This window comes from Trichomonas vaginalis, chromosome I (genome assembly GCF_026262505.1).
Source record: "Trichomonas vaginalis G3 chromosome I, whole genome shotgun sequence".
Taxonomy (NCBI): Eukaryota; Parabasalia; order Trichomonadida; family Trichomonadidae; genus Trichomonas; species Trichomonas vaginalis.
The window spans coordinates 2,669,762-2,695,063 of NC_067203.1; the positions used below are offsets into that span (position 1 = coordinate 2,669,762).

General features: G+C 29.9%; 9 protein-coding genes and 2 non-coding genes across 11 annotated transcripts, besides 1 other annotated feature; 5 read left to right on the forward strand and 6 right to left on the reverse strand.

Annotated features, from left to right (window-relative positions):
* Nucleotides 1-2,690: part of a mobile genetic element that runs on past the window's edge.
* Nucleotides 2,691-6,295: 3,605 nt separating this feature from the next.
* TVAGG3_0916610 lies at nucleotides 6,296-6,367 on the forward strand. The gene has a single exon. It is a non-coding gene; the product is annotated as a tRNA-Asp (tRNA).
* Nucleotides 6,368-6,490: 123 nt separating this feature from the next.
* Nucleotides 6,491-7,586, reverse strand: TVAGG3_0916620 (RIO family atypical protein kinase; the record flags this gene model as incomplete). Its single annotated transcript, XM_001311059.1, has 1 exon — nucleotides 6,526-7,581. One exon carries the CDS (start codon nucleotides 7,579-7,581, stop codon nucleotides 6,526-6,528), a length of 1,056 nt encoding a protein of 351 aa, XP_001311060.1.
* Nucleotides 7,587-7,749: 163 nt separating this feature from the next.
* Nucleotides 7,750-7,823, forward strand: TVAGG3_0916630. Its single transcript has one exon. It is a non-coding gene; the product is annotated as a tRNA-Lys (tRNA).
* A 3,033-nt stretch (nucleotides 7,824-10,856) lies between these two features.
* On the reverse strand, nucleotides 10,857-12,008 carry TVAGG3_0916640 (proteasome regulatory particle assembly; the record flags this gene model as incomplete). Its single annotated transcript, XM_001311060.2, has 1 exon — nucleotides 10,857-11,978. One exon carries the CDS (start codon nucleotides 11,976-11,978, stop codon nucleotides 10,857-10,859), a length of 1,122 nt encoding a protein of 373 aa, XP_001311061.1.
* Nucleotides 12,009-12,148: 140 nt separating this feature from the next.
* TVAGG3_0916650 (uncharacterized protein) lies at nucleotides 12,149-12,682 on the forward strand (the record flags this gene model as incomplete). The annotated part of the gene is made up of 1 exon (XM_001311061.2): nucleotides 12,167-12,652. One exon carries the CDS (start codon nucleotides 12,167-12,169, stop codon nucleotides 12,650-12,652), a length of 486 nt encoding a protein of 161 aa, XP_001311062.1.
* A 531-nt stretch (nucleotides 12,683-13,213) lies between these two features.
* Nucleotides 13,214-13,938, forward strand: TVAGG3_0916660 (uncharacterized protein; the record flags this gene model as incomplete). Its single annotated transcript, XM_001311062.1, has 1 exon — nucleotides 13,220-13,927. The coding sequence occupies one exon, from the start codon at nucleotides 13,220-13,222 to the stop codon at nucleotides 13,925-13,927; it is 708 nt and encodes a 235-aa protein (XP_001311063.1).
* Nucleotides 13,939-14,512: 574 nt separating this feature from the next.
* Nucleotides 14,513-16,048, reverse strand: TVAGG3_0916670 (major facilitator superfamily transporter; the record flags this gene model as incomplete). Its single annotated transcript, XM_001311063.1, has 1 exon — nucleotides 14,565-15,959. One exon carries the CDS (start codon nucleotides 15,957-15,959, stop codon nucleotides 14,565-14,567), a length of 1,395 nt encoding a protein of 464 aa, XP_001311064.1.
* A 932-nt stretch (nucleotides 16,049-16,980) lies between these two features.
* Nucleotides 16,981-20,475, reverse strand: TVAGG3_0916680 (histone-lysine N-methyltransferase family; the record flags this gene model as incomplete). The annotated part of the gene is made up of 1 exon (XM_001311064.1): nucleotides 18,345-20,465. The coding sequence occupies one exon, from the start codon at nucleotides 20,463-20,465 to the stop codon at nucleotides 18,345-18,347; it is 2,121 nt and encodes a 706-aa protein (XP_001311065.1).
* A 63-nt stretch (nucleotides 20,476-20,538) lies between these two features.
* Nucleotides 20,539-21,797, reverse strand: TVAGG3_0916690 (spectrin binding; the record flags this gene model as incomplete). The annotated part of the gene is made up of 1 exon (XM_001311065.2): nucleotides 20,762-21,619. One exon carries the CDS (start codon nucleotides 21,617-21,619, stop codon nucleotides 20,762-20,764), a length of 858 nt encoding a protein of 285 aa, XP_001311066.1.
* Nucleotides 21,798-22,466: 669 nt separating this feature from the next.
* On the reverse strand, nucleotides 22,467-23,764 carry TVAGG3_0916700 (uncharacterized protein; the record flags this gene model as incomplete). The annotated part of the gene is made up of 1 exon (XM_001311066.1): nucleotides 22,976-23,764. The coding sequence occupies one exon, from the start codon at nucleotides 23,762-23,764 to the stop codon at nucleotides 22,976-22,978; it is 789 nt and encodes a 262-aa protein (XP_001311067.1).
* Nucleotides 23,765-23,897: 133 nt separating this feature from the next.
* TVAGG3_0916710 (Ankyrin repeat family) lies at nucleotides 23,898-25,028 on the forward strand (the record flags this gene model as incomplete). Its single annotated transcript, XM_001311067.1, has 1 exon — nucleotides 23,898-25,028. One exon carries the CDS (start codon nucleotides 23,898-23,900, stop codon nucleotides 25,026-25,028), a length of 1,131 nt encoding a protein of 376 aa, XP_001311068.1.
* Nucleotides 25,029-25,302: the final 274 nt, after the last annotated feature.

The following is a 25,302-nucleotide window of genomic DNA, read 5'->3' on the forward strand; positions in this document are numbered from 1 at the left end:
TCAGGATTTGGAATAAGATTTGTTGCATCTCGTGCTACATCCAACCTTTCTGTACAGTTTGTATAATAGGGTTGTGCTTTCTCTTTAAGTATTACCTATGTACTCAAAATCTTCCTTCCAACTCCAAATACACCTCTGGCTATTGTTCCCACTGCGGGTAAAAATCTAGATGCAACTCCTGCTAATGCGCCAAATAAACCCATTTCTTATAGGATAAAAAATGACGAATCCAAACAAGGACCCCTATGTTTCTAAAGCGACAAAGAAAGCACTCATGGTAAAAATCTTTAGTTCAACACCAAATGCTTGGTTTATGGATATCTTGGAAAACATTCCGAGAGTTAGAACAGATGGACCACCAATACTGGTTAAATATTTGTTGGTCAAAAACACAAGATACTGTGAAGCAAGCCATACCATTACAGTCCAAAGCTATTTTAGATATCTTAGCAGCTTTGACAATATTCGTTGACAAATACCATCCAACAAAACTGACATCTGACTGTGAAAGTTCTTTCAAATCAGATGATGTAAAAAACTATCTGCGTTCAAAAAATGTAAACCAATATTTCATTGTCGACCAAAACCATTCTGCTCTTGGTGTCATTGACGGTTGTATAAAAATGTTAAGAGACTTAAACCAACCACAAGGTGGTGAAGCAAATGAAATGTCATATGACGACAAATATAGACACTTCTCCATGGCAAAATGAGACAAGTTTTAAATATATTACAATAGCCGTAAACAAAAAAGGTTTGGGAAACCACTCCCCCGAAGAAATGAAAAACAACCCTGACTTAGAGAAAGACTATATATTTAATAATTTAGTCAAAAGAGACAAAACAAGAAAGAATGCCGGGCTTCAAACTTCAGAAAGGTGACAAAGTAAAAATAGAAATACCTAAAACGCGACCCATATGAAATACTATTGACTATGACAAACAATGGGAACCCGACAGGTACTCACATTCGTGTTCGTAAAAATAGAAGAAAGTATACAAGAGAATATATATGAAGTTTTAGGCAAACATGGCAAAATGTACACACTGCAAGCAGAAGATAAAACTACTATTGTCAGACCTCGTTTCAAACTTGTCAAAGTTCAAGGTGTATACTTTCAAAGACAGTTTCCTAACAAATATAAGACAACTCCTGACGAAATATGCTAAAAAGAAGTTGAAAATGACGACTAAGCAATTCTATACCATGCGTAAACTGTCATGTAAGGTGGCATGTATTCTTTACTTTGTCCCGTTGTTTGCGTATATCCTGAAACGTGATGTGTATGGTTTCCTTCTCCCTGAGTGTCATCCCAGTAACAATTTATAGCAAACTTAACGTCGTCTTTAACATCATATCCTTTACCTTTTGTCATTCCTGACCAATCCCAATATCTATGCTTATGCCAACCTGCTTGAGATGTACTTAAATCTATGTAGTGACTGTGTGCAGGTAGATTTTCACCTGAAATCGTTTTACTTCCACCTGTTTCCTTTGAAGAGTTTGCACAATACAAAAACTGTCGACTATTTGTCCCATGCACCAACACCAAACATTACTTGAGGACCTCTTCTCTCCATAGATGTATAAATAGAACCTACTGGGTTCATTAATCAAACATATGAGACATTATAGGATTGTCTCTTTTGAACTTAAAATATAGTGCAACTATTTCAGGTTTCTTCTGGTTTGTTGTAAGAATATTTTTATAATATAATCTTATGTTTTCAGGGTAGGTAAAATCTTGACTATAATATTTATTTCTGTCATCTATATAATAATATACTATTCGCGTTTTTTCTATTGCATATATCTTTTATATCTATAATAATCTAAATATAATGTTTGCTTTTGTTCATCTGCATGTAGTGTTCCTTCGTCATCTACATAGTCATAATAATATGGTGCTGGAGCTGGTCAGGCAATGTCATATCTGCCATTCAATAAACTCGGAAATATTTCTTTTGTTCGTCTCCATATAAGTTTAAGTAGCAGTTGTTGTCTAATGGAACTTTAACTTGTGTACCATCATTCTTTATATAGCTTACATACATTTCATTGTTATTTTTCGGAATGAGTTTATACCGTATACCATTTCTTAAGGACTGTACAAACTGCCATCTAAAATATTTATTTTCTTCATTTGAAAGAAAAGTCACCAACAATAGTTTCAATATTTTTTGTTGTTCCTATCAAACTTTGGTATATTTCATTGACATATGTTTTATCTGCTTTCTTTTCAAGGCTAACGTTTAAGTCTGTTATTTCAGAAGATGTATGTGTATGTCCAACGGCACTTTTCCTTTTAAGGTTTCTTGTAAGTTTGTAATATTTGCAATGGTATGTGTATGTCCAACGGCACTTTTCCTGTTTAAGGTTTCTTGTAAGTTTGTAATATTTGCAATGGTATGTGTATGTCCAACGGCACTTTTCCTGTTTAAGGTTTCTTGTAAGTTTGTAATATTTGCAATGGTATGTGTATGTCCAACGGCACTTTTCCTGTTTAAGGTTTCTTGTAAGTTTGTAATATTTGCAATGGTATGTGTATGTCCAACGGCACTTTTCTGTTTAAGGTTTCTTGTAAGTTTGTAATATTTGCAATGGTATGTGTATGTCCAACGGCACTTTTACTGTTTAAGGTTTCTTGTAAGTCTGTTATTTCAGATATAGAATGTGTATGAGTCTTTTTAGAATATTCGTTTTCAGCTCTTGTCACTTCACTTGACATTTTATTGTCAACATATGTTTGTCTGCTAGTTCAGGATGAGTATGTTCTTTTGTTGCATAAGCATTGTTAGCTCTTTCTTCTTCTTTTTATTGCATCGTCTACATATTCTTTGTCAGCTTTGTTGTCAACATCTGTTTTCAAAAGAAGTTCATTTATAGGTTTCTCGTTTAAAGTTCCTTTTGTTGGATTTATACAGACAGTATGGTTCTTCTTGTCTTGAAATAGAAACTCATCTGTCATTGGGTTTAATGTCAGTTTTAAGTTTCCTTCTTTCAATGACTCAGATATCTTAGAATAGTTTGAAAAGTTGTTTGTGTTCTTATTTAGAGCTTGCATAATGAGTTGTCGGTTGTGTTGTATTTCTCTCATGGAAGCAATATCTTTCGACATTTTTATTCTAGATAAAATATGCTTCCAATAGAAAAAGAAAATTCAAGAGTTGCTACAACTAAACCATTAGATGAACTTTTTACTAATGTCGGTCAAAAGTTTGAGACAGAGACCGTAAAGCATGAAGGCTATCGTTTTGACTACCCATTAAGATGGCTAAGAGACCCATCTGTCACAAAAGCTATTGGCTTTCGTAGAATGAAGTTTGTGTCTGTAGAAGATAAAAGTTTTCCATTTATTGTAAGGTTTCATATAGATTATATATCTGAAGGGAAACGAAAAATGTGGGAAGAAATTGAGCTAATACAAGTTGACCTTTCATCTTCTCTACAGACTGCGTTAAAAAAATATAGAAGATAAAATAAATTCATGTTATGCAAAATATGCTGATGAATATGCAAATACCGAGAGCACACTTTATGTGAGAATTGTATATGACAAACAAAATTCACAAGTGTCATTTCAAATCTACGAAAACAATCCAAATAAAGACGAACAAATATATACAGAATTCACTGCAATGTCATGGTATTATTTGCAAAGAATGTTAAATCAGAAAGTCGAACTTCCTTTAGCAAATATTTACAGTCGATATGCAAGAGATGAACCATATTTATTGAAAGATGTTTTCGACAAAGATGCTATTATTGTTCATGCTTCATTTTCTGGCGCCCAAAACTCTTTCTTATGCTTGGCAAATGACTTTTACGAAAAACCTACAAAGTTATACGAACCACCAAGTGGAAGTATTTCAGACTTTCAAGTATGGTTTACTACAGATGGAAGAAAAAGAATAATTCCATTATACCATGTGTTTTACTTAGAACTTAGTTTCATATACAACTACTATCGAACGGTAAAAATATAATTTTTTAATACGGTTGAGGTGTTGGATTTGGTTGCCAACTAGACTTGGTGCAGGTTCAGGCTGTTGTATAACAGGAGCTTGCTCTTCTGGTTCAGGGTCTTTAGGTATAATACCAACGAACTGACCTACTCTTTACCAATATTTTTGACTCCGTTCCAAATTCCTCTTCCTACGGTTTTTATTCCATTCCATATACCTCTTCCAACATTTCGAAAGAAGTTTCCTATCTTACTGAAGAAACCCATTTTACTATATGTAAAAATCTAATGTCCGCCTAGTCTCTTACGTTTCCTGTTGAGTTCCATAGCATTCTTTAACTGGAGCTCATACATTCTGTTTCTCCTCTGGTAGAAAACATATTCTGGGTCAACTCCTGTGTTCGCGTCATCTGCATAAAGTTGTTTATATCCCACTTCAGGGTTTGTATAAAACTCTTTCCATCTCATATTTGCATACCATGGTGGCAAACCTAACCCTAACGCAGCGTCATTTGACATGGCAGTTTGCATTTGTACATCTGTTGGCACTTGACCATAGTTTGCCATTGCAGTTTGTATTCTAACTTCATTTGAATATTCTCTGGGTTTGGTTGTCCAGGTTGCTGTGCATTCGCTAAGTTCTGTGCGTCCATTTAATATTAGATAAAAATATCTCTTACGAGTACATATGCTGAACATTTGCAGGCATTGGTTCATCTTCATATTCTCTGTACTTTTCTGCCACGTCAAATAAATAAATGACACAATGGAAAAAACCTATAACAAGTAGTCCTATTTCAAACCACATTTACTTACTAATAAAATTTCTTTGTTATGACACTTTCTCCGGTTTATAGGACCTCTCTCATATTCTATCTTGTCATATCTAAACTCATAGTCATGTATGTCCTCTAACCATTTCATAACGGTTTCCAAACCACTTTTATCGGATGTAAAGTAAAAGCATGGATGGTTATGTATAACGTCTAAAGTTTCTAAAGAGTCTCTCAAAGTCCAGTCTACTTGGTATTGAAAATCCCATGTGTTATAGAACGGTGGGTCCACTATAAAGAAAACATTTTCCTTGTCTTTATATTTTTCATACAACTCTGTCCAATGACATCTCACAAACTCTATACCCTCAATATATTTTTCTATGTCCTCTTTGAAAACATTTGTATAGTTAAGATATAAAACTTTTGACATAAGTGTTTCAATGTCATGAACTCTTATAGAACCACTATATAATAGTCTAGCAGATATACTATCCCAGTCTATATATTCTGCTTTTTTCAAAACCTCTCTCACAATATTTTTGTTATCTAATGGTATACGTTCCATCTTACCTATAGGTATCTTTTCTTTTAACTCTTTCAATATATTGTTTGTGTCTGGTATATGTTTGAGACGGTCCATATAGTTGTCGAAGTCATTGCATATAATCTTTGAGTCAGGAAATACGGTATGACATAAATGGGATATATAGAAACTTCCACCGAACAAATCTACAAATGTTAGACCATTCGGTAGTTTCTTAAGTTCTCTCAATATAATATCTTTACATTTACTCTTATTTCCAAAGAACGGTAACGGAGGTTTTGTAAAATTCATTTATATATAATAATAAAAATGTTTTTTTCCTGAAAAGTGACAGAAAAGTGACAAAACATGAAAACATATATAATTTGTGAAAAGCGACACATTATATAATGTTTTCGACCCAGAAGAAGGCTTCTTCCCAGAAGCAATGGAGGAAGAAGAAGAGTCCTCCGAATTCACACCAGAAGACTAACAATTTTCCGAATAAAAACTTCATTTATACTAAACATCTTCGGGGCTAGAGGGCACGAAGTGCCTGGAAGCCCCACTACCTTTTTTTTTTTTTTTAAATACTACGGTAGAGCATGAGAAAGTTAATTTTGTACTTGATGATTAATATCGAATCAATTTTGTTAAAAATTTCATCAATTGATTCACATGGTTTCAGGTGAAAGAGAATTTCGTATGTTTTTATAAAATCTTCGTAATTCTTTGAGGTGTTGGCATCTTTAAATGATGCTGATTGCTCTAATTTGGTTGACCCACCCTTCAAAGCTGAGCACATTGAATTTTATTGAGAATTTTTTTAATTTTAAAATTCAATAAAAAAATACCAAGTTGACAAAATTTTCTGAAAAAAATTTATGAATTCAAAATGCAAACAATTCATATAACATGAAATGTATTTCATCATCATCTCAAAATTGAATTGTTATTATCGAAATCTCACACAATATTGAAAATTCCAAAAAAAACTTCAAAAAAATTTCTTAATCAATGATAAATGTGAATCGGTCATAGTGTAATGGTTATCATGTAAGATTGTCGTTCTTTTGATCCGGGTTCGATTCCCGGTGACCGAGCTTTTTTTTTCTCATTTTTCATTCAGCATACATTTTTTTATTGAGATATTGAACTTGCCTTTTCTCTATGAATTCTAGAACATTGAAGAAAACTAAGAAGAATGCAGATAAAAATAATGAAATATACAGTCAAAAAAATCTATTTAATATATAAAATTCTATACTGAGTTCTTAACTTCAAGTCTAAGTCTGCTCATTGACTTAGACTCTTTGCTTCTAACAGGTTTGTTCTTCTTACGGTTTTCTTTAGAAACTTTTGCCATAATCTTCTTATCTTCGTCTTCGTTTTCATCTTCTTCCTCTTCTTGTGGCTTTCCTTTACCGATAATGTCAACAGGGACAATATCATCTTTGAACTCAGCGAAAGTTGGGAGATGTTCAACGGTAATATCCATTCTGTTATGGAAGAATTCGCGAAGCTCGTTGAGATCGTGGTTAAACTTCTCTTCGGCTTCAGGATCTGTATATCTAAGGCATTGTGGGAAGTCGATGATGCAAATAGAAAGATCATCTTTAACGATGATGTTAAATTGAGTTAAATCGGCATGAACAATACCGATCTTGAGAAGATTAACTGTTGTATCAATGATTTCGTTGAATACTTTTTCTGGATCTTCTAATTTTTGAACATTGTTAAGGAGTGTGCCATCAATATGTGACATAACAACACAATGACGGTTGTGGTCAATAGCTTGTGGAACTGGGAAGCCTAAATGAGCTAATCCTTGCATATTCAAAAATTCACGTTGAGCAGAAAGACGTGATAAGTAAAGCCAACTGCTTGTATGCTTACCTGATAGATATTCACGTGTATCTTTGGCTTTGCGGAAAGAGACACGACCAATACGATGGAATTTGATAATTACTGGCTTTCCTTCATTATCATAAGCAACATATACATCAGCTTCTTTACCTTGACCAACGAGAGGTCCAATATTCGAAAGTGTATTTCTTTTGACAAGTGCGTGAAGTGCGAGAAAATCATATCCTTGTTTTGTAAGTTGGTAACCATCGTATGGTTTTCCTTGATGTGAAATGAGTTTATGTCTGAGTAGATAGTCAATATCATGATGAATTGTACCGCGAAGGCCTGCAATTGAGGCAATTAACTCACCTGCAACAAGTTCGTGATTACGTTGACCTAATTCAACAGCTGTCAAAACTCTCCATACATCTTCTTCAATATACTTTAATAATGTCGCGTCTAAAGACATCAAAAATTTTTGTCTCACAAATTTTGTGAATAGAATTTTGGCCTATTTCATTTTCATCACCTTTGATAAAGTTTTACGGATTGATCTAAAATAAAAATGTGAATCAAAATAAAAAAGTGAAATTAAAATGTAAATAATATATATTTATTTTATTTTATTTTATCAAAAGCTTTCCTAGCTCAACAGGATAGAGCTTTGGACTTTTAATCCAAGGGTTTGGGGTTCGAGTCCCCAGGATAGCGTTTTTTAAATATTTTTTTTGCCCTGGATTTTTAAAGGAAACATCAAAGTAACCAATGAGTTACAAGTGTACAATAAAAGTGAATATTTGTATAAATTCTTAGGAGTATTCAAAAATGCATTTTCACCATTTATTTAGTAATAAACAATTTATAGTAGTAGCGTAAAAATATAATTGGAAAACAAAAATTTAATAAACTAAGAATTTGACGATATCAGTTGACCTTCTTTTAGTAGCGATTGTAAGTGGACATTTATTAAATGAAAATATATTTCATTAATTAATAAATGATATTAAATCAAAGAGAATACCATATAATATTGATTGATATTAATTGAAATAGAGTAAGTTTAGCATTAACATCAGCACCATGTTCAACTAAGAATTTGACGATATCGATTGACTTTTCTTTAATAGCGATTATAAGTGGACATTCATTAACTGAAAATATATTTCATTAAACAATAATAGATATTAAATCAAAGAGAATCCACTATAACAATGATTGATATTAAATCAAAGAGAATATCATATAACAATGATTGATATTGAATCAAAGAGAATTCTATATTAGAATGGTTGATATTGAATCAAAGAGAATATCATATAACAATGATTGATATTGAATCAAAGAGAATTCTATATTAGAATGGTTGATATTGAATCAAAGAGAATATCATATAACAATGATTGATATTGAATCAAAAAGAATTCTATATTATAATGATTGATATTGAATCAAGGAGAATCCAATATAACAATAATTGATATTGAATCAAAGAGAATTCTATATTAGAATGGTTGATATTGAATCAAAGAGAATATAATATAACAGTAATTGATATTGAATCAAAAAGAATTCTATATTATAATGATTGATATTGAATCAAGGAGAATTCTATATAACAATAATTGATATTGAATCAAAGAGAATATAATATAACAGTAATTGATATTGAATCAAAAAGAATTCTATATTATAATGATTGATATTGAATCAAGGAGAATCCAATATAACAATAATTGATATTGAATCAAAGAGAATTCTATATTAGAATGGTTGATATTGAATCAAAGAGAATATAATATAACAGTAATTGATATTGAATCAAAAAGAATTCTATATTATAATGATTGATATTGAATCAAGGAGAATTCTATATAACAATAATTGATATTGAATCAAAGAGAATATAATATAACAGTAATTGATATTGAATCAAGGAGAATTCTATATTATAATGATTGATATTGAATCAAAGAGAATCCAATATAACAATAATTGATATTGAATCAAAGAGAATTCTATATTAGAATGGTTGATATTGAATCAAAGAGAATATAATATAACAGTAATTGATATTGAATCAAAAAGAATTCTATATTATAATGATTGATATTGAATCAAGGAGAATTCTATATAACAATAATTGATATTGAATCAAAGAGAATATAATATAACAGTAATTGATATTGAATCAAGGAGAATTCTATATTATAATGATTGATATTGAATCAAAGAGAATCCAATATAACAATAATTGATATTAAATCAAAGAGAATATCATATAACAATGATTGAAATTGAATAAAAAAGTATTCCATATTAGAATGATTGATATTGAATCAAAAAGAATGCTATTAAATAGTAATAGATATGAAATTAAAGAAAATATCAAAAAATAATGATTGATATCAATTCAAATAAAATTACACAAAATAATGATTGAATTTAAATGAAATAGAATAAGTTTAACATTAACATCAGCACCATGTTCAACTAAGAATTTGACGATATCGATTGACCTTTCTTTAATAGCGATTGAAAGTGGACATTTATTAATTGAAAATATATTTCATTAAACAATAATAGATATTAAATCAAAGAGAATCCACTATAACAATGATTGACATTAAATCAAAGAGAATTACATTTAATGAAGATTAATGTTAATTCAAAGATAATATAATATAACAATGATTGATATTAATATAGAAGAGAATTTTATATTATAATGAATGATATTGAATCAAAGATAATCCAATATAACAATGAATGATATTAAATCAAAGAGAACTCTACAAAATGATGATTAATATTAAATCAAAGAGAATTAAATATTGGAATGATTGAAATTAAATCAAAGAGAATGCCATATTATAATGATTGATATTAAATCAAAGAGAATGCCATATTATAATGATTGATATTAAATCAAAGAGAATGCCATATTATAATGATTGATATTAAATAAAAGAATATACCATATGATATTGATTGATATACAATCAAAGAGAATGTCATTAAATCGTAATAGATATGAAATTAAAGAGAATAAGATATTAGAATGATTTATATTAAATCAAAGAGAATACCATATAATATTGATTGATATTAATTGAAATAGAGTAAGTTTAGCATTAACATCAGCACCATGTTCAACTAAGAATTTGACGATATCGATTGACTTTTCTTTAATAGCGATTATAAGTGGACATTCATTAACTGAAAATATATTTCATTAAACAATAATAGATATTAAATCAAAGAGAATCCACTATAACAATGATTGATATTAAATCAAAGAGAATATCATATAACAATAATTGATATTGAATCGAAAAAAATTCCATATTAGGATGATTGACATTGAATCAAGGAGAATTAAATATTGGAATGATTGATATTGATTCGAAAAGAATTTGATATTAGAATGGTTGATAATAAATCAAAAAGAATTTGGTATTATGATGATTGATGTTAATATAGAAGAGAATTTTATATTATAATGAATGACATTGAATCAATGAGAATTCGATATTAGAATGATTAATATTAAATCAAAGGGAATCTTATTAAATAAATATTGATATTAAATCAAAGGGAATACCATATAATATTAATTGATATTAAATGAAAAAGAGTAAGTTTAACATTAACATCAGCACCATTTTCAACAAAAAATCTGAAAACATCAGTTGAATTTTCTCTAATAGCAAGAATAAATGGATTTTCATAAAACAATGATTGATATCAAATCAAAGAGAATTTGATATTAGAATGATTAATTTTATTTCGAGAAAGTTCATTATTAACTTCAACCCCATGTGAAATAAGGATTTTTACTGCATCTAAGTTATTATTCATTGCTGCATAGTGGAGTGCAGTCATCGAATACATATCATGGTGATTGACATCAATTTTGATGGTTGAGTTAAATAAAAATTTGACAATATCAGAATTTGGTGACATGCATGCATAATGTAGAATGTTTCTGTTCTCGAGATCAGTTTTATCCGTTATTTTTTCGTTTTTGATAATATCTATAGTTTGAGGAAATGCAGCACACCATGGAAGAATCAAGTCTTTTGCATTCTCGTAAAGTAGAAATACAGCTTTCAGGTTTTGGTATTTAATAATATCTTGGTAAATTGCTGTTCTTGTTACGTAATCGCGTTCGAAATCATTATAAGTAAAAAAATTTCTTTCTAAACCGAATTCAAGCATGGAATTGTTATGAGAACATACAATGTCTCGGAGACAATCTTTATCCATTAGATATTTCTTTAAACATTCGTTGATAATGTCTGTATTTCTACCAATTAATGAATATCGAAGGCATTCTTTTGATATTGTATATTTTTGGTTTGAAATTAAGAAAAAGAAAATGTTTACAGATCCAAAATATGCGCATGTTTCAATTAATGATAAATTGAGGTTCTCTTGCTTACCCCTATAATAATATGATAAATTGATTCTATCACTTTTAATTTGTATATTGTTCAAAATAGGAATTTTAAAAAATTTATCTTTAATTTTATTTTGAGAAATATAATCCTTGAATTTATCAATGTGATCATGCATAACAGTAAATTCAATTGAATCCTCAGATGGAAATCTTAGATCCGAAAGATCATTAATTTCCATTCCGATATTCTTCAATATCTTGGCATAGTTATCACATGAAGCATAGTTGTATTGAAGTGCTTTGATAATTATTTGCGCAAGCTGTTTTTTGGTAAGTTGATACTTCAATATCAAAACGTTTGTGATAATATTGCACATATCTTCAACGGACTCATTAGATTTTATAATAAAAAGCTTTTCAAATGCTTTAATAAAATCTAAATATGGCGTTGCATAGTCAGTGCTCATTTTTTTTATAGGAAGAGACACATTTTAACCTTAAAATTAAAAATATCTAAGGCTTTTTTTAAAAATGAGCAATCAATGGGACAATTGATTGTTTACGTTCATTCAAAAAGTCGAATCTGCCATATGCAATTTACAAACCAAAATATTTGACATTGTAAAGTTTGTTTGTTATTTCAATAAAAAAAAACATGTTTGTTCCTTCTTGGCTTAGAACGATATTATTTGTTCCTCTTTTCATTTTCCTGGGTGTACTAGCTTGGGATTATGTAGATGATACCCCTGTTTGCCCAATTAGACTCGTTGAACCTATCAGCTTATATATTGTTCAACATTATCTGACCGGCGAAGGTCTTTACTCAAATGCCAGATCTATTAGAGATGCAGTCATTATTTCTCCTGATTATGGTCAATTATTTTTAACAACTTCTGCATCAGATACAAAGAAAACACAAATTTACATAATTTTGTCTCTCGGATCACTAATTGCATTGGCATTTCTTGCTATTCCAACACAAGTCAATAGTGTAATTGGAAATTTCATCATGATTTTAGTTACTACAGCATTTGTTTTGAATTCAATCCAAGTTAGAAACAAACAACTAGAAGATTTACTTTGGCCTGTCTACTTAAACTTTATTTCAGCCATTGTCGGTATGTTTGCAGCTATTCTTTAAATTATATATTATAAAATTCAACTTATTTGCTAATTTATACAATTTGAACGAACAGTTGCAGGTAATTGTGCTTGTAAATAAATGTAATTTCATAAACACTTTTTTTTAATTTCTGAGATCTAATGTAATAACACAGAAAGGATTCAAGCTTGGAACGCCATGGTAATTGTTTATTTGCGTAATATTGCTGAAATTACATTTTGTATTGGAAAATGAAAAAAAGAGCATAAATATCTTAAAAAGAACCTTATTTCTTTTTGTTCTAACTAAATTTACTAGATTTAATGCTAATATTGGAAACTTGAAGATTTTTCATCAATTCTTTGAGATTAAATCATGCTTTTACATGAGTTACGCTGATGTTCTTCATGATAGCTCGAATTTTAGACAAATTATTATAGCTTAGTTCATTTTGATTTTCGGAGTTTCAAATTTGCTTAAAAAACAATATAATTCGGCATCAATCATATGGCAAGATATTATCTCCATCAAGAGGTTAAATCAAATATTAATTAATATTAGAACTTTTTTTTCGCTCAACTTTGTCATAAAAATTAGTATAAAAAAATGAATCGTTCAAGAATTTCAACTCCAACAAAGAGTCCTAAGAGTCCAAAGCCTGTTGAAGATGTTGAAGAAGAGTTTTGTAAGAGATCTCTTCAACTTTTGACAGCTTATTATGAACCTCTTGCAATTTCAGAAATTATTAATTTTCCTCCTGTTGAAGGAATTGAAGAACCTCAACCGGAAAAGCCAATGATTTTTAATTCGTCAGTTACTGAGCTCCGACTAAAAAGAACACTCGAAAATGAACAAAACTTATATCAAGATCTTAACGAAAAATACAATAAACGAATTGAAGAACTCCAATCAATGATTAAAAACTCTCAAATGAATCTTGATGACGTTTTTCAAGCAGAACCAGTTGATCGCCCTTCAAAACCGTTATATATGGCAAATGAAGAAAAAGATCTTGAAGAAGCAGAGCGCTTGAAACGTAGAAACATGAAAACTCTTGACGTTCTCAAGACAGAACCACAAATGAAAGAAAGATTAACTGAATCCGAAAAGCGCGGCAAAGAACGTGCTGCCAAACGTGTTCTTAGAATGAGTAACATTGATGTTAATAACATGAAATCTCCTTCAAGAATGGATCCTGTTCCTGTCAGACCAAGGAAATACGAACCAGAAGGTGGCTATCCTGTACTTAGAAATAAAGGAAAGGTTACACCAGAAAAGAAGAAAGTACTTTACTATCAAACTGAAGAAGATTAATCTTAATTTTTTTTATTCTCTCTATTAAACTGTAAAATTAATGATTATAAATAACGTAGTGATCAATGTTCATCATTTCTAATCATTGTATTATTCTTATATTTTAACTTTAAACTTGGGATCATATTCTTTAAGTCTATCTCTCAAAATATGAGGGAATTGATTGGCTTACAGGCGTCGATTATGATTTCAAGTTTAATGCAAAAATAAATTCAGTCAAATAATAGATACAACACATAATAGGAAATGAAATACAAAATTGAAATCAATTACATTTAAGAAAAGGGAGTGACACTTTAGTCAAACTTTAAGTGACCAATTTTGGATGTTGTACTATGTTGGTCGCCCTGCAGGGTACAATAGTGTATCAGGGCACGCTGAAAAATCCCCTATTGATCCCGAGATAAGAGAAACTAAATACTATCATTCAAACGGTCAATTCTATTTATTTAAAGTCTCTAACTTGATCTAAAATCAAAATAATTTTGATTGATTTTGAAAATTACAAATATTGTATAATAAGGAGCTGATCATTCATTACATTATATTAATTTGTAATGAAATTATTTGAAAATAGGTAAATTATCGCAATAAAAATAAATTTTATTTTCAAACACAATAATATGAAGACTAAATCTTATTTAATAGGATCATTCATAACATCTCTTGAATCAAATTCAGAATATGTAGTAAGTGAAAGTGATGAATCGATTCTGAAACACAAACATGCAGAAACAAAAGCAAAAATAGAAGCAGTGCCAATTGTATAAGCTGTATTATTTGTAAGCTTCATTATTCCTACACAAACAATGAGTTGAGATAATTGTTGTCCAATTACAACGAAAATATTGATAACTGACATATAGACAGCCATCTGTTCTTGTGGAACAGTTACTGCAATGACAGCAAATGGAATTGAGTTGCAAACAGCTAATGATATTCCTAATGGCATGTAAGTGAACATTAAACCATATTTGTTAGTAAGGAAACATCCAACAATTAATGATATCATGGCAATAACCTGTGAAACAAAGAAAACGTACTTGGAATGAAATTTTTCAATAATCTTTGGTTGGAATAAGAGATACAATAGACCAAAAGCATTGGAAACAGCTAAAACAAGCATTCCGAAATCATTTCCTTGAATATTTTTGCCATTAAAAATATCATTTTCGAAAAAGTCAGGAATAAGGATTTGGAATGGAAAATAAGCCATCCAGGCAAACCCATATACAAAAGCAAACTGTGAAATGGGAGATGGCATAGTTTTGATGGCAAAATACATTTCTTTGAATGGAGAAACACGAGCAGGTATTTCATTGAGGGATTCTTCAGTGCCAAATATGCATGTTAACACTATTCCTAAGATAATTAAAATTGAGCCAGTAATAATCGTAATTTGATGCATATTTAGAGTTTTTATGTTTGCAAGGAGAGCAATACCTGTCATATTACCTATAAAGCCTGCAAACGAGATCATCATCGCAGCTATCGTGTTTGCAAGAACTTGCTGAGTTTTTGGAACTAAATCACCAATAATTGCACGAGCAGGAGATTGTACCATGTTGATTGCTATGTTAATGACAAGTAGAGTTACCCCGAGTGTAACAATTCGAGAAGTTCTTTGTGATTTCGTGAGATTATCAAGTTTATCTGAAATGTAGTATAAAACGGCAAATCCTATAATGATAAAGACTCCACCTGCAATGATGAATGGCCTTCTGCGACCAAATTTGGATCTAAGAATATCACTGTAATGAGCGATAATTGGCTGAACGAATAAACCAGCAATTGGACCTGTAGAATATATGAGAGTGATATAAAGGTTCGATAAATTTAAACTTTTCATCATTGATCCGCAAATAGCGTATTCTACTGAATAAGCAATTTGGAAACTAATAACGGAGAAGCTTATAGCAATAATTCTCCAAATAGAGATACTACTTCTCCCTGATAATGGGATTTTTACAATCTGATCTGGTGAATATAGCTCAAAATCACTGAAAGAACGATATGTCGGTTCCTCATTCATGATTTATGAAATTCGATACCGATCATTCAATTAGTGTGTTTATTATATGTGTAATTATATTGTTATTTTTGAATAAATATTTTGTTAAGATTCCGGTAGAAAAAAACTAACAGTTTCAGTTTCCATACTTATCCTCAACTAGGGTTGTTAAAAATATCAAAAATTAGCGTTTTGAAGACACCATGGTGTCTTATAATTTTCCCTTCCTTATTGGCGTGTAGAAATCAATGCGCCAATAGATTGAAGAAGAAGAATTGTTTTTCTCTTAATGAACTTTAATCCTTTTGATATAAGAATATTAAAAACATTAATATAATTATTCGAAATTAAAATTAAATTTTTTTTTTGGAAAATAACAGGATCCCGCATCCAACACGCAACAACAAAACACAAAACACACTTTTTGGTTCTTTCATCGTTTTAATCGTAATTTATGTCATACATGATTTGGATAAATTTTACAAAAATAGAACCTATATTATATTCTTTTCAAAGATTCTTGCAAATCATCAAAAATAATTGTATTTTAAAAAACGATCAAATTATCCTTTCATTATTTTAAACTTAAATTAGTTTTTATGATTGACTAAAGCAATCATATTTATTCATCATTAAATAAACAAAAAAATAATATTTGAGAGTTATTTCAAAAAAACACATTGAATTTATTAATTTGTCTCAATTTCAGTATTATAAATTTTTATAATTTCAATATTTTGAAATACACTTTTTAATATTTCAATATTTATGATATTTCAATGTATTAAGTGGTCTCAAATTGAGCTTCTCAAATATAAGTTGGCCTATTCAAATAATAAAATTAAATAATATTTAAAATAATAAATAAAAGTGATTGAGGTCATAGCAAAACGACTGTTTCAGTCATTAATTCTTAAAAATAAAAAGGGTAAAAACTAAATACAATGGGTAAAATTCAATAGTGTCTGTGCTATCGTTCAATTTGAAGGTGTCTTTTGAAACCGCAAGACACATTGAATTTTTGAATAGTGTATTATGGTTTGACAGACACCAATGAAAAAAATAAAATGATATTTATTTTAAATATATAAGATCCTTATATAAAATATAAATATTTTATCGTTTTATTTTCTTGTTTTAGAAATGTTTTTTATTGAAAAATCAATAAAACTAACTCCAAAATAAAATTTTTGATTTAAAGACACTATGATGACACCAGGCAAATCTTCCAAGACACCTATCGTCGGGAATCTAACAACCCTATCCTCAACAATTCCTAACAAATTAGCTATTATATGCGATTCTCTCAAAAAGTCGATTTCTGCCAGGTTCGCCTTTTGGACCCCACCAACTATTCTCTCTAATTGGGCATACTAACACAGATACAAAAAACTGATATACAAGCCGAATCAATATATATGATTTTCTACATTTTACTTCAAGATTTCGAAATTGAAATGAGATCTTCAAACAGCACCAAACGTAACCAGATAAAGTCAACTAGAATGGAGTAGGAAAGTTTATGCTAACACATTTAAGATGTGATTTTATTAATAAGATCCGTGACGCGCAACACGCCGATAAAATTTATTTTATATTGAATGAAGCTCCTTTTAAGGGGGCTTTGCTTTTCATTTTGTGCATATCCCGCCATTGTATTTTGGTTGTGGATTGCAATTCCTATATCGTTAACATGCTGTTACGGAATGTCTGTTGTTTCTGGAGAAATTTCATTATCTAATTTACCATTAGAATATTATTTCCTTTTAATACCAGAAATCAAATTGTTTTCACAAGTTGCTAGCTTCATACAAACACTAACTTTCATTCAAGTTTACTATTCAATTCGTAGATATATTAAAAAATGCATGACTCATGCAGCTCCCCGTGCAAGTATCAAATTCAAAACATACTATAATATCGTAATATATCCTATTTATATTAATATTATTTCTTCATTTTTATTATGTTTTGTCACTCCAAAATCTTCATCTTTATTTACAATTCATCCTTTAAACAATCAAATGCCAAACAAGTACACTGTCATATATATTATCATTTACTTCCTTTCATACGGTTGTGAACTGTCAATAATTTACATCTACAACCGAGTTTATACAATAATGGAAGGAGACTTACGTCCTAATGGCTGGGTAGCAGATATTTTCATTTGTTTAGGATTTTTAATCAATTTCATCGCCCTCATTGAAGAAACATGTTTTCATACGAAGAGCTGGCTACTTATCATAGCCCCATGGGTTAGATTAATTTGGGGCTGGCTATCCTCATTCAAAAGAATTATTGTTACAATAGGAGTGAATGGAAACAAATTTATTAAAGTTCCTGAGGAACTACTATACTAATTTTGTTTGTATTTAATAAAATATAAATCATATCTCTAAAAAATTATTTATTCATCATTTTTATCAAATAATTTTGATAAACAGGATTAGAAATCAAAGAACGATCAAAACTGGACGAATTATCCAGAAGTGCATTGTTTAATTTAATCATTGTTTGAGTAATTGGCCTTTGAATTATATCTAAGTCATAAAACTCCAACAAAGGAAGCAGATCTTCTTCTGTGAAGAGATCATTAGATACTATACGTTCCGTTTGGTCACAATTTGTAATTAAAACAAATTTAACCAAATCAAAGTAATATTTCATTTCGTTATAGGACAATTCCCGGCCCAAATACGTACTGATCTTTGATCCAACATCTACACCATTAATTTTGAATCTTGGATCTCCTGGTTCATAAATTTCGCTTTGATCGTTATTCAAAAGGTTTCTTTTATGATAATCCATATCAATCAAGTCATATTTATCACAATCAATCTTTTCTAACAAGATTTTGCTGATTGTTTGTTCAGTATTCATGAGGATAGTTGTAATAAAGTAATCATAACCACTTTTTGTCTCTATTTTTATGTTATTCTCAAGTAGTATCTCCAAATATCTAACATCACCCATTGATAAAGCAATGAGAAATGGATCAATGAACTGGAGACTCGGAAGATCAGTGAACAGGCTGAAAATATTACCATATTCTCTTAAATCCGTATGTAAATTGTAGCAATTTTCAATATCTGCTTTTCTTTCGATAAGTAATTTAAATATCTCAAATTTATCATAGCACATAGCAGCAATTAATGGATAAACAGATCCATTGTACTCATAATTGACATTTGCGCCCGAATCAATGAGAAATTCAACAGTTTTCAAGTTACCAAGTTTAATTGCGTAAGAAAGAACAGAAAAGAGTTCGAAACCATCAAAACAATATTGATTAATATCATGACCATTATCAATAAAGTACTTCATGACTTCAAAATCATCTGATTTAACTGCATTAAAGAGTAATGTCTTTCTTTGCTGAGAATATGACTTATAATTCTGCGGGTCAGGTATTAAATACTTGACTAAATCAATATCACCTGTTTCTACAGCTTGATCAAGTAAATCCGAAAAATTATATCCGTATTGCTGCAATAATTTGATCATTTCGACATTGCGTTGAGAAATAGCACATAACATGATACTATCTATATCTTCTTGAGTCAAAAATGCACTGAATTCATCATTATTCAAATCAAAATATCCATGAGAAAGAAAATACTTAACAATTTCATAACAGTTCCTCTTAACAGCCAATGAGAATTGTCTGGGATTCATGAAATGGGAAATTCCGTCAAGTTCTAAAAAATGTGAAATTCTCCACGGATTTGAATAATCAACAAAACCATTGAAATCTTCAGGAAGACCGGTTTGTGATGTGACCAACCAATCAAAAATTTCTTGTCTTCTGTAACTTGTGGCGAAATAAATCGCATTTATCATTGATAAGTTCTTTTCTTCGGAGTAACTCTTGAGTCTATCCAAGTTATTCATGTATATCAAGGCCATGATACAATGCGGATGAGCTCTTTTGATATTCGAATTTTGGAATCGAAAATAACAGTTTTCGGCACCATAAATTAAACAAAAAGCTTCAATATCGAGGTTTTCTTGGATGGATATAGCCAAAGGACTTGTTTTAATGAATTTTGTTAATGGAAAGTTTTTTAAGTCAGAAAGCTTATCATGGATGATTGCATCGTGTAGAGTACCTTTTGGATACCCATATCTGAGTATATATTTCATTGTTTCAGGATCATTATTTGAAAGTGCGTCAATATAGATTTTTGTTCTATCACTACAATGTTTAAAGTCAGAGAATGTATAATAACCGCCAATAATCAACAAAGCAATAGGTTTTCCAGATATATATTTTGGAATTAAAGAATGTAGCTTTGGATCGCGTTGTAATTCAATAAGAGCTTTTGTATATGTATCAATTTTGTGGTATCTAATGTTACAATATGTATTTATCAGAGAAATGTATTGAATTAAAATTCCATCATTTGATTTTTCGTATTTTTTGAAAAAATCTGTAACAACATAAATATCATCATCCGTTAAGTTGTCAAGAATGGTTTCGAAGTTAGCTATATCCTCTAATTCTGGTAAAACGTAACCTTTCATTTGAAAAATTTTGTTCGCAAAATTTTGGGAAAATTTTTTTGACGAAAATGTAAAGAAAAACAAGATTAAACAATTTTTGATTTCTCGTGGTCTGCTGCATTTTAGTGATTATCGTAAAACCATTCAATTCAGAAATTACGAAATCATCATCGACAAACATTTTGGAGATCATCGATATAGCTGATGGAAAATAGATGTATTACCAAAGTACACAAAGAGTGATGAATCAAAAATCGATTACAATTTATACGACATAGGAAATTTACTAATTACAAACAAAAATATATATGGCAACATTAGAACCTTGCGATGTTCTTTACGTAAGTTGAAACGTTGCCTTTAACAACCCACTGTGCAAGTTTTTTTAGGTTCATTGGATTTTTGTTACTCGCTCCAATAACCCAGTTGATGATCTCAGTATCATTATATGTTTCTGCTGCATTGAGTAATGTGGATCTCTTAGAATCAACGCAATTAATATCTTTGATTTTCTTAATTTTGTTGATTAAAAATCTGTAATCTTTTGTTTCGAGAACTGAATTCCATGAGAACCTAAGTTTATACTTAACTTCGAGCCAAAGGGCAACTGTGTAACGATGAGCTTTGATGGCAAGATCGATTGCGGAATTACTAATGTTTATGTTAGGAATGGATTCGCAAGTATGAATAATTGCTGGATTGCCACCAATTACAGCACAGTTGAATGTTTCCGAAGAGATAGGAGAACCATTTTCGAGTAGATAATGAAAACATTTCGAAGCTCCGTAATAAGCGCAGGCATCAAGAAGAATAAGCTCTTTGTAGTGTGGAGAATCAATCATAGACATGAAGCAATCAACTGTGTAAGGAGAATAGTTTTGGAAAAATTCCTTAAACTTTAAGATATTATCGTGGAGAAGAGTATATTCGATTGACTTGAATTCATAAACATTTAAAATGTCTTGATGAGTCAATTCTTGTGAAAAGTGTAAGTTATTTTGTCTGAACACAAAAATTTGCTCGTTTTGGATTGGACTTTTGGAATTTGATTCGATTATCTGATCATTATCCAAGAGCTTCCTTAATGAATACGATTTAATGAAGATCGGGACTTTGGAGAAATGTAATCGGGTTTGCAAGTCCTTACAGAAATCATAGGCAGTGCCAAGGTTCATTAAATTATATGTGCAATAATAACCAAGGGTTTCTAGTATTTGGTCAATGGAAATTACTTTCGAGTCGTAATATTTTAAAGTCTCAGCAAATATAACTTTGTAGTTGATAGGTGTTAAGCACCATATTATTTCAATGGCATTCTTTTGTTGGATGACCTGCTGAGGAAGGGTTTTAAACATTAAGTAATTTGAGGTTTTTGAATTTTTGAAAAACCTGATAATTAAAAAAAAATAAATTTAGTTAAAAATGTTTATCACATAATGATATACATATGTCAAAATTTGCGATCTTTTGGATTCTCAAATTTGACGATTATTACTACTCAATCGATTTACTTTCGGCCTCTCAATTATAATTGAATAAAATAAGGATATATTTATAAATAAGCATATTTTAGATATGTTTTATTTGTATCCAACTGATTATATTTTTGAATTCTACAGACAATTTTTGAATGGGCCCTTTGAAGATATCAATTCAATTTTTATTCAATGCGAAAACGAAGTTTTTAAATGAATTATTTAATTTTAGATCATAATAAGGAATAAAAATGATACTATCAGTCATTCATGCTTCAGTTTTTCTTGTAACGACTTGTGTAAAATCTGTTTCAATTTTTTTAAATGACTTTGACTTTAGCTTTATTCTACCAATATTTGCATATTCTGAAAATTATTTTATGCTATCTAATAAATTTGGAAATCGGAATCGCGAATTCGCAAAACAGAAAATAACATATAGTGCTGACTATAGTATTGTGTTTGAAGGGTCATATAATATCATCATTTAAATGCATCCATCATTCGAATTGGAAATAATTTTTATAAAATGAGAATTTATATCTAAAGAAGACTAATTATTAATATGTTTAAGAATAAACATAAAAATCAATGAGTTTGAAACACGACTTTTGCCTCAAAATCCGACTTATATAAAAATTGCATTAACGTGTACACACGACTCTTCAAAAACAAATATTATCACAATGATTTTTCACACATAGGTAAGCAATTTGGATCTGTATTGATGATTCAGCATACAAAACTCAATTTCTAACTAAAATTTTGAAGGCAAAAAAGGCAGATAATGAGATATGTGTAAGCAAATGAAATATAATAATGTTTCGGTTTGCAAGCGACAGAGGATGAAAGAGATTTTGAGTATTTATACATGATTATAAAAAATAATTAATGAACGCAGATCGTTTCGCGTGGAGACTCTTATCGAATATTAGATTGATGTTTCAATCCTCATAAATGACAACACGGTCTGTAATATTCTGATGTATGCTGAAGTCTAAGCAGAAACATTATTCTCTTGTTGCATAAGTCATGATTCTAAATAAAAACATACAATTATTTATTTTCTGTCTGAAGATATGAAATCTTTGCCTTCTGCTTTGCTCGCTCAATTTTCATTGAATTGATACTTGATTTCAAATTGTCATTTTCAGTATTCAGCTTCATTAAAGTATTTTCTAAAAGTTTAATTTCATTTAGATATTCCATATTTTCTCTTCGAAGTTTTTTATACTCATTATATTCATGAACATTTTGATATGGCTTTCTATTATTAGATACTGCTTTTGGCGGTGATAAACTTGTCTTAGAAGTACGATTTCTTGAAATTTGGGATTTTGATTTATCAATTTTTATTGATTGTTGTTTGTACGAATTCATGTCTATTGGAAATTCTTTAACTTGTGATTCTTTGTGTGAATTTAATGCTATTGTATTTCTAATATTTTCTATTTTACGCTTAGAATATGAATTTTGTGGTGGACTTCGATTAAACAATTCATTATTTGAATCAGAATCATAATTTGTCGTGTTTGATATTCGCGTTGTTTTAAATGATCTAACATCACGAGAATTAAAAGATTCTTCATCTTTCGAGTTTTGATCTATTATCTGGCGAGATTTTTGAATAAATTCACTTATATCATTATTTGGATCTGCATTGTTAACAGGAACTATGGATAATGCTATCGAATCATCCCAATCATCCCAAATTTTACGAGATTCTATATCCAGAATTCGAACAGCTTCTTCAATTCGATCTTCTGGTGAATAACCATGCTCTGCTTCGGTAAGGATAGATTCTATTGCTTTCTTTTCAGGAGTGCTTAAGTGATGAGAATTCATTGGTGTACGTTTATTTTTCATAATCAGTCATGAAAATCCAAAAAAAAAAAGATTCTAAATCAATTATCTCCTCTTAAAGCTAAGATTTATATCACGGATTAATTACTTTTTTCAAAAATAAATTTCATATTTGATGCAAAATGACTTAATCCCACCAGAATTCATTAGTTTAAATCATGCTATTGAGCTCTTATGGTCACTAACAGAGTCAAATAGCAGTCAAATATTAGAAGAAACGATCAAATTCATCGAACAAAAAGTCATTACCATAGTTAGAGTATTTGATTTGATAAGTTGCATGCATACAAAGCCAAATGAAGTCTTATTTCCATTCTGTAAGCAACTGGCCAATCATTTTTCAATTTCATACGCAAATATCCCAGTAAGATCTAGCTATTTACACGCATATTTATTTTACGAAGGAATCATTTATTCAAATTCTGAAACAAATATTCATCCAAAAATGGCAATATCAGTTTATCCAGAAAATAGTATCCAATATGCAATTAAAATGGATAATCTTTCAATGCTACAAGACATATGCGATACCAATAAGAATTTCGCACCCGATCAGGTGATTATTTTATCAAATGTTCCAAATTTATGCAATCGAGTTACAGTACTTGCTGCTGCGGCATTTTATGGAGCAATTCAATGCTTTAAGTTCATGGTTGCTAAATACCCTTTAAAAAACTCCATATATGATAAAACAATGTTCTTATGCGCAATAATTGGAAATGATTTCGAAATCATAAATATTTGCGACCAAAAGCAAATTGAGATTGATAACATATTCCTAAGCTATGCAATATACTATCATAACAATCAAATTGCTTCATGGTTGATGGAAAAATATAATTTTACAATCAATCTTATGACAAGCCTAACTACATTGAATTTACCATTTTTCTTTTATCACCTATCTCAGTTGAATAATATAAATGAAAGAACCTCACAAAATAAAGCAGCTCTCCAATGTGCTATCATTACTGATAGTATGGAAGTACTAGACTACCTCTGTAACAACGGTGCTGATTTAAATATGCCTGATGAGCATAACAATCCACCATTATTGATTTCATTAATTGCAGAAAAATACCACATATCAAGATTTCTTATAGAAAAGGGAGCAAATATCGAATGCGCTTCGAAATGGATGGATTACTTTGCTAATCGACCGAAAGGTCCGAAACTTAGTCAAATGTATAATTATATCTTAGAAAGAATGCCAAATAGGACTGAAGATCCAGCAAAAACATCATGAACTAAGCAAGTCACTCATACTCTTCTAATTCATAAGACGAAAATATGAATATTTATCAATCATTATTTCTTGTCAAAATTTTTATTGCATTACACTTAGCTTTTCAATAATATCATTACATAGATAAGCTTGTTGGTTGAAACTTAATAGCTTATTACAAACAAATTAAAATTATTGATATTTCGGTCCAACAAGCCATAGATGAGTCGATTATGATCGGTTTTATACAAGAGAAGTACGTGTTTCCAGATTCTTCCAACTTCAACACTCAAAA